Here is a 12,178-nt window from a genome sequence, read left to right as displayed (position 1 = left end):
ATTAATAAACAATTATTTGACTTCTACAACCTGCCTAGGGCCAATAAAAAACACTCTGCGGGATGAAAATGGTCCAGGAAATGGAGAAATGGCGGCGTTTTCAAGCCTCCATCATTCCAGCAGGACCTGGTCCCGATTAGTGACATGGTGGTGGGTCAGGATGGGTCCTAACGGGTCAGGCTGGTACAGCACTCAGTCTGGGCTATTAGAGCATCCACACAGCAAGCAGCCTCAGCAAGAACAATATGAGCTCCCGTTGGAGCCCTGGTCCCCGTGTGGGAGCACACCCGGGGAGGTGCTGGTGGGAGACACACACACACACACACACACACACACAGCCTGAGGGAGCGTTGGCCAACTCCTGGTGGGAACGTTACATCACCTTGGCATTGTTTTCCAGCCAAGCACCTCAGTGGAGTGTGGTGTGCACTTTGCTGGCAAGATGTGCACGTAGTGTGTAGGTTGCTATGCACGGTGTAAAAAACCAACAAAAAGACGAAGACTATTTCTAAATCAAATAAGCATCACACCTCCTCCTGGTCAAAATGTGTCTCTCTGCATGTACACACACACACACACACACACACACACACACACACACTAAATGCTAATATGGCTAAAAAGCTAAAAAGGCTAAAAATACAGCAGACCGCTTTAGCATTGTTCTCTTCTTCACCTCCACATCCTCCATCCTCCTCCATCCTCCTCCATCCTCCTCCATCCTCCTCCATCATATCAGCGAGGTGACCAAGTTCTCCGCACCTGCCAAGCTAACTAACAACTAACTAGCTAACATGTAGCACGGCCGTGCATCAGTGAGAGAGGACGGCGTGGACGAGCTTTGTGTCTTCTTGGAACGCTTTTATCAATTCATCCTCCGCCGTTCCTGGTTTTCCCCCGGGAGAAAAGGGAGAGAGGCAACGCCTTCAATTGCAGCACAAGGCGTAGGAAAACACAGCACCGCTCTCTCCACTCAAAGTAAGGTAACCATAGCAACAACCGTCAACATGACAACTTCAGACAAACTTTTTGTCTCTTCTGGTTTTGAAAATGGATCATGGTGGAAGGTACGCCATCGTACGCCATCATCACGCTCTGCTACGGAACTCACGTTTATTCCCATTTTGCTTCCATGACGGGAACAAAATGGGAAACACTAAAATGCTTTGGCCTCATTAGTTCTTCATTAGTCCCTTGGTAACTACTCATTAGTTCCTTGGTAACTACTCATTAGTTCCTTGGTAACTACTCATTAGTTCTTCATTAGTTCCTTGGTAACTACTCATTAGTTCTTCATTAGTTCCTTGGTAACTACTCATTAGTTCCTTGGTAACTACTCATTAGTTCCTTGGTAACTACTCATTAGTTCTTCATTAGTTCCTTGGTAACTACTCATTAGTTCTTCATTTGTTCCTTGGTAACTACTCATTAGTTCCTTGGTAACGACTCATTAGTTCCTTGGTAACTACTCATTAGTTCTTCATTAGTTCCTTGGTAACTACTCATTAGTCCCTTGGTAACTACTCATTAGTTCCTTGGTAACTACTCATTAGTTCTTCATTAGTTCCTTGGTAACTACTCATTAGTTCTTCATTTGTTCCTTGGTAACTACTCATTAGTTCCTTGGTAACGACTCATTAGTTCCTTGGTAACTACTCATTAGTTCTTCATTAGTTCCTTGGTAACTACTCATTAGTTCTTCATTAGTTCCTTGGCAACTACTCATTAGTTCTTCATTAGTTCCTTGGTAACTACTCATTAGTTCTTCATTAGTTCCTTGGTAACGACTCATTAGTTCCTTGGTAACTACTCATTAGTTCTTCATTAGTTCCTTGGCAACTACTCATTAGTTCTTCATTAGTTCCTTGGTAACTACTCATTAGTTCCTTGGTAACTACTCATTAGTTCTTCATTAGTTCCTTGGTAACTACTCATTAGTTCTTCATTAGTTCCTTGGTAACTACTCATTAGTTCCTTGGTAACTACTCATTAGTTCCTTGGTTACTATTCATTAGTTCTTCATTAGTTCCTTGGTAACTACTCATTAGTTCTTCATTAGTTCCTTGGTAACTACTCATTAGTTCTTCATTAGTTCCTTGGTAACTACTCATTAGTTCCTTGGTAACTACTCATTAGTTCTTCATTAGTTCCTTGGTAACTACTCATTAGTTCTTCATTAGTTCCTTGGTAACTACTCATTAGTTCCTTGGTAACTACTCATTAGTTCTTCATTAGTTCCTTGGTAACTACTCATTAGTTCTTCATTAGTTCCTTGGTAACTACTCATTAGTTCTTCATTAGTTCCTTGGTAACTACTCATTAGTTCCTTGGTAACTACTCATTAGTTCCTTGGTAACTACTCATTAGTTCTTCATTAGTTCCTTGGTAACTACTCATTAGTTCCTTGGCAACTACTCATTAGTTCATTGGTAACTACTCATTAGTTCTTCATTAGTTCCTCTGTAACTACTCATTAGAGCAGCTACACACAATAACCCGCACAGAAAGCTTTGGAGATTTTCCAGGATGTGTACCTATTCCAACTGGATTTCCTTTGATTTGTGCTTCCCGCCCAAACGCTGTTATCATTTATTCCACGCTGGGCCCGCCTTCAGGCATGCCCACTCCGCTGTGATTGGTGCCATCTAACTATGAACCATATAAGGACGTCCGCCCCTCTGTGACATCACAAAGGGGCTTTTTGACCACGCCTTTTGAACCCGAGCGTTTGGAGTCATCCCGACCTCACTTCCAAAAGCACAAACCTGGTGATGGTAAGTTCATGGACTTGTGGACATGCAGACGTACCTCATCCACGTTCTCGAAGGCGTTGATGATGTCATAGGGCAGGCAGGACAGCAGGTCGATGACAAACCAGGTCTTCAGGTAGTTCATGCGGATCAGCTTGGGGTCGGAGATGACCTCGCCGCCGGGTCCCACGAAGGTGGTGTGGAAGTTGAGGACGATGTCCACCAGGAAGATGACGTCCACCACGCTGTCCAGCACCAGCCACACGATGTTGTTCTGCTTGGTCTTGAAGGACACGTTGTAGGGCACCATGATGGCCGTGTAGAAGGTGAGGATGAGGATCACCCAGTCCCACGTGGTCTTGAAGGTGCAGTAGTGGAGGATGATGTGCGGCGGGGTCTTGGGGGCTTCCTGCTTGTACTGAGGGAGGATGTCCGAGTTGAGCTGCAGGACCTGGAAGACATTTGGATCGTGGAATCTCATGGAAAAGGCTTTTGAAATGGGAAGAAATCCAGATCTTTAGACCGTTTGCATCCTTCTGCATCTGACATGTTAATGAGGTCATTAGGCGTCAAGATGGTGGAGCAGCTGGTCTTTGGACTCAAGTGGACCTGAGTCATCTTCACTTGTTCATTATTGATATCATGTTCACTTTAATCGTCAAGCGTAGAACAATGAGACATGGGAAGGACTCTCGTTTCTGTGTCCTTCCTTAGGTGAGAGTCCTTCCCTGGGAGGTGACACGTCCTCCTGAGAAGGTGCACGTGGTCCTGATTGAAGCACACAGTCCTTCCCTGGGAGGTGACACGTCCTCCTGAGAAGGTGCACGTGGTCCTGATTGAAGCACACAGTCCTTCCCTGGGAGGTGACACGTCCTCCTGAGAAGGTGCACGTGGTCCTGATTGAAGCACACAGTCCTTCCCTGGGAGGTGACACGTCCTCCTGAGAAGGTGCACGTGGTCCTGATTGAAGCACACATCTCCATCCTTCTCTTCTTGGGTTTTTCCACCTTTTAGACGGTCTGGGTGCTTTGTGCCTTGGCCTCCAACACGAGCATCAAACATTGATGACACTCAGCAGAAGCTGCTGGCGTGCATCCGCACAATCGTGTGTGTGGGGGGGGGGGTAAAGCGGTGGGACTGTAGTACTTAATGTTTCATAGGAGGATTTAGTTGTGCAGAAATAATGAAAAGAGCAGAGAAGCTCGGCCAATATGAACGCACGGCGATGGCGCTAACCACCACCGTTATGGCGTCGTTTGGCTACATGTAGATACCGCTGGCGTTGGACTCCATCACCGGAAAGCACGGCACTCTGCTCCTCAATTAAATAAAAGTGTGTGCCTGCTATTATACCAGGTGAAACATTGAAATATTATATTATAATATCTTTTTCACTTGGGCTGCACGGTGGAAAGTGGTTAGCGCGTAGACCTCACCGCTAGGAGACCAGCGTTCAATCCCACCCTGGGCCATCTCTGTGTGGTGTTTGCATGTTCTCCCCGTGCATGCGTGGCTTTTCTCCGGGTACTCCGGTTTCCTCCCACATTCCAAAAACATGCTAGGTTAATTAGCCACTCCAAATTGTCCATAGGTATGAATGTGAGTGTGAATGGTTGTTTGTCTATATGTGCCCTGTGATTGGCTGGCCACCAGTCCAGGGTGTACCCCGCCTCTCGCCCTAAGACAGCTGGGATAGGCTCCAGCATCCTCGTGAGTTTAAGCAGTAGAAAATGAATGAATGATTTTCAATTATGTTGAAATATAGTTGTACGAGCTAATGGTAATTAGCCGTTACCATTAGTTACCATTAGTTGTACGAGCTAATGGTAATTAGCCGTTACCATTAGTTACCATTAGTTGTACGAGCTAATGGTAATTAGCCGTTACCATTAGTTACCATTAGTTGTACGAGCTAATGGTAATTAGCCGTTACCATTAGTTACCATTAGTTGTACGAGCTAATGGTAATTAGCCGTTACCATTAGTTACCATTAGTTGTACGAGCTAATGGTAATTAGCCGTTACCATTAGTTACCATTAGTTGTACGAGCTAATGGTAATTAGCCGTTACCATTAGTTACCATTAGTTGTACGAGCTAATGGTAATTAGCCGTTACCATTAGTTACCATTAGTTGTACGAGCTAATGGTAATTAGCCGTTACCATTAGTTACCATTAGTTGTACGAGCTAATGGTAATTAGCCGTTACCATTAGTTACCATTAGTTGTACGAGCTAATGGTAATTAGCCGTTACCATTAGTTACCATTAGTTGTACGAGCTAATGGTAATTAGCCGTTACCATTAGTTACCATTAGCTGTACGAGCTAATGGTAATTAGCCGTTACCATTAGTTACCATTAGCTGTACGAGCTAATGGTAATTAGCCGTTACCATTAGTTACCATTAGTTGTACGAGCTAATGGTAATTAGCCGTTACCATTAGTTACCATTAGTTGTACGAGCTAATGGTAATTAGCCGTTACTATTAGTTACCATTAGCTGTACCAGCTAATGGTAATTAGCCGTTACCATTAGCTGTATGAGCTAATGGTAATTAGCCGTTACCATTAGTTACCATTAGCTGTATGAGCTAATGGAAATTAGCCATTAGCTTTAATTAGCCTTACAATTAGTTACAATTAGCTGTATGAGATACCAGCTGTTAGCTGGGAGCGATTGTTAGCTATCATGTTAGCTATCATGTTAGCTCAATTAAAGTAGCATTAAGGACACTTTTTCTGCATATTTTCCCCAACGGAAGGTGAAAATATTGTTCCATTTGAATATCTTTGCATGGTCCAATTGTGTTTTGGACCAGGGACTAATAACCAAAGAAAGGGAGTAAAGCAGAGGTGGCCGTCGCCATGGTTACCCGCATCTTTCATCAGGAACGGTTTGAAGATGCTCACCTCGGCCAGTCGGGACTGCTTATGGCTGACTTCATGCTTGCTGATAGGCGCCAGCTGCTGCAGCGTCGTACGGTTTTGGGTCAGCGCTCGAGTCAGACGCGCAAACTTGGTCCAACCTGCGGGAAAGACCACAACATGAACGTCCAATCAGCAGGCTTTAAGGGGGCAGGGTCCAAACTGCGGTGAAAAATGTGCTATGGAGTTACATTTAAAGAAACTTCAATATAAATAAACTTCAATATTTTCTCCTCTTTTGGTCTTTTAGTAAGATGTAATATGTTGGATTTTTAGCGCTTCCGCTGCTCCATCCATCCCGTTTCTATGCTGTTTAATCCTCATTAGGCTAGCCGGGGTAGGCTGGAGCCTATCCCAGCTGACTTTGGGCGGATGGCAGGGTACACCCTCTACTTCCGGCCCGCCCATGGCAGGGCACAAACAACCATTCACACTCCAATTCATACCCATGGGGAATTTAGAGTTCCCAATTGAGCTAACATGGATATTTTTGGAATGTGAGAGGAACCGGAATACCCGGGAGAAAATCCATGGACATACGGAGAGAACACGCAAACTCCACACAGAGATTGGAACCCAGAGCTCCAGTGTGGCCAACGTGCTAAAAATATTCCCAGTGAGGACTGGCCACCAGGGGGCATCAGACAACAACAACAGCGCCCCCGGTGGACTGATGGCATCATTACAGCCCACTAGTCAAACATCATGGCTTCTACTTTCTACTGTATGCTGATAAAAGAACCCATAATACTTCCTGGTCCGGCGGCCTTTACTTCAGCTGCATGATGGGAACAAATGGGACACTTTTACCACCTTAAGCCATCCATGCCCCCCAGCCCCCAGTACAGGGGGGGCTAAATGAGGAGGGCTTCACAATGAAGATGACTCTGTCTTTGTGTTGCTTCTATACATTCAACTTGGCATTGGAGCGCAAGGAACGGCAGCCAAAACGGACATCCTTCAATGACACTGGGAGGGGGGGTCAGGGGAGTGGGGGGGGTGGGGGTGCGAGAAGATGACTGCCACTTAAAGACTCAGCGACACCAGGCCATCAGTGCAAATGCCAACATCTTCTTCCACTTCAGCACTTTCATTCAACCTTTGCGGCGGTCCCAGTTTTCCCTCCCAGTTTTCCCTCCGATGGACAATTCCTCTCGCTAGCTAACAATGAAGAACCAACATGACGCTAAAGAACGCACGCCACGTAATGATGGATCACAACGATCACGAGCTAACAAAGTAGCCAAAGTCGTCTTCCCTAATGACTTGACTTTCCTCACAAAAACTCCAACACCATGAAATCAACTCCATGGAACATTCCCAGCGTTCCTTCCTTCCTGCCAGGCCGCCATGTCTCTGCCGCTCGCCTCACGCTAACGTGATGTGGCGTGGCGTGCCGTCAGCGCGCCCGGAGACGCCGGCGCCGCCGGTGAACGACAGCAGCCAACTCGGCTGTCGACGCCCTCAGCGGCCAATCTCTGCGGCGCCCTTTGGTCACACCCCCCCCCCCTTCCCCCCCACCACCGCCACCACGTGCTGGAGTGCAGACGCCACCTAAAACCCAGCCGGCCGTCTGGACATGATTGTGCCCCCTGGTGGTCAAATCTGGCATCCATGTTTGTTAGCATTGTTAGCCGAGCTGACACTAGCTGACAACATGCGATGGACAACCCCGTCACATGACACCAGGGGGCGTGGTCTCTCGCAGCCACGCATATCAACATGTGTTAGCATGTCTGTACGGTAAATCGAGAGGGCAGGGGTGTTCCGGCCGTGTGGAGGGGGGCCCCAGCCCCCCCACCCCCGGGGGCCAGGAAGCTGACACGGCACATCAGTCACGACTCCACCGACAACTCCTGACTGCGTCCGGCCTTGGAAGTCAACAAGACAGGAATTCTTTCCTTTCTTTCTTCTCTCCTTTTCATTTGTCAATTGCAACCACCCGAGTTAGTCCCGCCCCTTCTGTGACGTAGCCAAGATGGCGACGGTCCAGGGCGGTAAGGGGACCCACATTCTACACCTTATTTCTGCTTTTAATTTACTCCGCCCCCACCCGCCTCATGCCACACCCACTCGGCTGTGAACTCAAAAGCGCTCCCGAGGACTTCCGGATACGTAGGCCTGCGTTTCCAAAAAACTCGGGATCACTTCCAACCTCTTGGTCTGATGCTTTGCCATCGATGAACACGAGAACATTCCAACAACATTTAAAGGTCGGAAAAGCGGACCCGGATGAGTAATTCCAGGCTCTGAATCCTAAATCCTCCTGACCTTTGGTGCTTTCATCCTCGATGGGCTGCTTGAAGAGAGTGATGTCCTTGAAGGTGCACAGGAACAGGACCACCTTGTCGTTCTCGTTCCTGATGGGAGCCACTTGCATGTAGAACCAGACCGGACTTCCTGCCAGGACAAGGAGCAGCACGTCACATGACATTCACCAACTTCCCTTCTCCGCTTCATCCGATCGCTGCACTCGTGTACAGACCGGGGATGCTCCATCGGGATTTATGCTGCCGATACCGATCATTCGCCAGTGAAATCGGCCGATCCCAATACCAGTGTACAAAGTGTACTCGCTGAAGTGTACTGACAAGAATTCCATCAAGTGCACTCAACATTTTGAGTGCAGCACCCGGGTCATGACAAGACCTGATAGTCGGCAGCGTAGAAACACACTGAATGTTAGCTTAGCATGTTTATTAGCATCCAGGTCGCGGCGATAATAACGGAGATGAACGCAACTCACGGTTCTTCCTGTAGAGGAGGACCTCAAAGCAGTTGGACTCATAGCTGTCGAAGGTCTGCCGCACTTTGTCGATGGTCTTCTTGTCCGTCAGTTCTCCGTACATAAAACTGCAGAAAGGACAGAAAAACCCGTCGCCATGACATCACTTCCTGTCGCCGTGAAGGTTCTGGGTGCTATTTAGCCACTTCCTTACAACTCCACTAGCATGGTCACCATGACTACCGAGGGAACATCTTGAGGGAATATTTAGGTCACAGCTTGATGATGTCACACCCGTTAACCAATCAGTGGCCACGTCAGGAAATCAAACTAAGTGACCTGACAAGTCACATGACTCCTCAGCTACTCCGGTAAGATGGATCCATGTCATCGTGGGATTGGTCATGAAGGTAAACCCCCGTGCTTCCGCAGAGAACGTTCTGGTCCAATGCTTTGATTGACAGGTAAGGGGCGGGAGCATTTCTTCTCTCTTGCAGTCGTACCTCAAACAGCTGCTCAGCAAACGTCTACAAAAGTTGGCTGCTACTATTACCAATAGTCATGGGAATGGTTTGTTTACTAATATAGTGACAATACAAGCGCTATTAATACTAATAAACGTTATAATAATCTTCTAACAACAATAATAATGCTGACCTGCAGGTGCTGCTCTTCTGCATGACATCAGCTCGGTGGAATCCAGACAGCTTGCAGAATCCGTCATTGCTGTAGACGACGGGCCACTCCACGATCTGGGCGTTGCCCAGCAGGAAGCTCGTCTCTGCGGGTGGAAAGTACACATCAACGCCACGACATCGGCCTCGCCATGACCTCGCCATGACCTCGCCATGACCTCAACAGCAGGAAGTATCTGACGGGTCACACCGCCAAATAAAGTTGTCAAATTTACAAGAATAAAGTTGTCATTTCATGAGAAAAAATTCTTATATTTGCAAGAATAAAGTTGTAAATTTGACAAAATTGAGAAAAAAAAGTCGTACGCTTGAGGGAAAAGTTGAAAATACAAATTGTTAAATTTGAGGGGAAAAGGTACATTTAAAAGAATAAAGTCATGAATGAATTGCATGAATAAAGTTGTAAAATTTGACGAGAATAAAGTTGTCAAAAGTATTAAATTTACAAGAATAAAGTCATAAATTTGTGAGAAAAAAAGTCATGTTTGAGAGAAAAGTTGTAAATTTACAATGATAAAATCCTAAATTTAAGAAAAAAAGTCTTAAGTGTACAAGAAAAAAAATTTAATTCACGGGAATAATGTCATAAATTAATGAGAAAATAATTTTCAATTTACAAGAATAAACTGGTAAAATTATTAGAAAAAAGTCTTAAATTTGCCAGAATAAAATCATAAATTGTGAGAAAAAAAAGTCATATGTTTGAGAAAAAAGTTGTAATAAAATTTGCAATAATAAATCCTAAATTTGAGGGGAAAAAGTTGTACATTTACAAGAATAAAGTTGTAAATTATGCCAAAAAAGTCTTACATTTATGAGAAATAAAGTCGTAAATTTACAAGAATAAAATCGTGTGTTTATGAGAAAAAAAAGTCTTATGTGTACAAGAAAAAGTTGTACATTCACGGGAATAAAGTCATTAATTAATGAGAAAAATAATCTTCAATTTCCAGAATAAAGTGATAAATTTTACCAAAAAAAAGTTGGAAATTTACGACAAAAAAAGTTGTAACATTACCTTTGCCCGAGGCCAAAGGTCACACAAGTCCCCCCCTTTCATAGACGTTCCAGGTGAAGGAGTATTAAAATAATATAAGGAGTATTAAAATAATCAGAGATTTCAAGACTAAAGTCCTAAATTGATGAGAGAAACGTGGAAATATTAAACAACTAAAGTAATGAATTGATGATAGAAAAAAAGCCTTCCATTTCCAAGGCTTCTACAAAGTCAGCTGACTGATGTCATATGACATCAACTAAAGTGATGGCTGATGTTGGTGACACGCGACCCACACTCCCCCCAGGGCCCCCCCAATAAAGCACATATGTCCATGCATTACATCACGTATACAAATAGAAATCATGTTTTAACAATCCATTACTGAATGTCCTTGGGGGTGGGGGGGGGGGGGGGGTCTCCCAAAAGTAACAGTTTATGACTGATGATTTTTTTAGTCCAAAGAAGAACAAGGATTGACTGTTAAATGAGGAAACATGACTCAGCAGCAGCAGCAGCAGCAGCAGCAGCAAGTCCATTAAGTCCAAAGTGAAATGTGCTGATCGTGTTGTTTCAGTCCAAACGCCCTCACGATCACAATCACGATCACAGTCACAATCAAATCAACTTTATTGTCCATTCCGAGTACATGGACATTTGGGGATCACCCGTTCCAAGCAACTGCATTTTAAAACATATGTGGGCATTATTTGGGGCATTATTGACTTTTTCTCTTATATTTATAGACATAATTTCATGTGAAAAAATAACAAATGAACCTCTACATACCAAATGACGGAAATCAAATGTTTTTTCACGCAGTTCCATATTAATGGCGCACACCTGGCCGCCCATGCGCCACAACCCCAAAGTGAGCTTTGTGCGTCATGAGCTGCTGAGCCATAACTAAACTAAACGGACAAAAGTTCGCTCGGACGAATGAACAAATGGCGAGGATGCGACCAACTTTTGCCTGAAATCGGGAGAGCCGATGAAGACAGAAGAGCAGAAGAGCAGAAGAGCAGCAGAAGCGTTCCATCTTACCACTGGACCTCCTGACGATATTCTCCAGAAAAGTGTTCTGCGGCGCCACCAGGCCTCTCTTGCCGCCCGGCATGCTGCCGTGGCTGGGGTGCTGTGTTCCTGTGAGAGAGTCCTCTGGTGAAGATCATGGTAGCTCTCTGACTGACGGACGCGCACTGAGCGCACAGCCGCGCGGGCACAGGAGGCGCGCCGAGCGGACGGACCTGCGCATGCGTGACTGGGGGCATTCTTCACGTGAAGGTGAGCGTCTGCTTTTAAAAGTGTAAACACAGACAGAAAGCATAAATAATACTAGGGCGATGACAACTTTAGTAGTTTCTTGCACAAACATGATTAATGACGGATGGTCTAAAACGTAACAATGCTCCCCCTAGCGGCCATGACTTAAACTACATGTAATTAGCAGTGTGGCTCTGTCAAAAATGTTATTTGTGTTCATTCACCAAACTGTTGTGTTGTGTTTGTGAAAATGTACCTGATGTCTCGACAGGACATAAAGTCAAATAAGAGTGCGTGAAAGTTGACTAACTTTAAATCCACACGGATGTTGAAGTGAGTCGCCATTTTGAATGGTCACGTGATGTTTTAGAACCATAACTAAGTGGCGCGAGACGCCGAAGTTCTTGCTAACAGGAAGTACATCTTAGGTCTGCTAACTGGATACATTTGGATACATTTTGGAGTCGTATTAGATGGTAAATAATGCTGAAATGATGGGAATTAAGCAGGAAGAATATACACAACTACGCTTGTGTATATTGTGTATAAGATATTTTGTGTATAAGAATACACACAGATAAGCCTGTGTATATTCGTGTGGGCTCAGCTCCTCCAGTGACATTATTTATGGCAAGGAGTGGGCGGATTCTTACTATTTTATGAAGCTCGGGAGAGCAAACAGTAGACACAACACTTTAGCACATTAGTAGCACATTAGTAGCACATTCGTAGCACATTAGCGCCACCTACACGTTGCCTTAATTAGCACAACACTGGAATGAAGGCTTTGGGGGCAAGGAACATCACAAACTCAATTTAAAT

General features: G+C 45.1%; 2 protein-coding genes across 3 annotated transcripts in view; one reads left to right on the top strand and one right to left on the bottom strand.

The window, feature by feature from the left end:
- LOC131140235 (BRF1 general transcription factor IIIB subunit a) overlaps positions 1-2,973 on the top strand; it is a 273,391-nt gene extending 270,418 nt beyond the window's left edge. For both annotated transcript variants that reach the window (XR_013629749.1, XM_078796075.1), the window contains one exon: positions 2,964-2,973. The gene's annotated coding sequence lies outside the window, so the exon portion shown is untranslated. The remainder of the gene's footprint in view (positions 1-2,963) is intronic.
- kcnh5b (potassium voltage-gated channel, subfamily H (eag-related), member 5b) overlaps positions 1-12,178 on the bottom strand; it is a 47,872-nt gene that overhangs the window by 35,445 nt on the left and 249 nt on the right. Inside the window, exons 2-7 of the mRNA XM_078796073.1 lie at positions 11,138-11,385; positions 9,059-9,182; positions 8,423-8,529; positions 7,948-8,076; positions 5,662-5,777; positions 2,809-3,201 (exon numbers count right to left, since the gene is read on the bottom strand). Coding sequence (XP_078652199.1) covers positions 2,809-3,201; positions 5,662-5,777; positions 7,948-8,076; positions 8,423-8,529; positions 9,059-9,182; positions 11,138-11,210 — 942 coding nt within the window. The 5' untranslated portion in view covers positions 11,211-11,385. The remainder of the gene's footprint in view (positions 1-2,808; positions 3,202-5,661; positions 5,778-7,947; positions 8,077-8,422; positions 8,530-9,058; positions 9,183-11,137; positions 11,386-12,178) is intronic.

The sequence above is a fragment of the Doryrhamphus excisus genome, linkage group LG14, assembly GCF_037039965.1.
Source record: "Doryrhamphus excisus strain RoL-2023G ecotype Guam linkage group LG14, RoL_Dexc_Guam_v1.1, whole genome shotgun sequence".
In the NCBI taxonomy this organism is placed as follows: domain Eukaryota; kingdom Metazoa; phylum Chordata; class Actinopteri; order Syngnathiformes; family Syngnathidae; genus Doryrhamphus; species Doryrhamphus excisus.
Note: the sequence above shows the minus strand (reverse complement) of the source record. Positions and strands in the feature narration are given on the sequence as shown.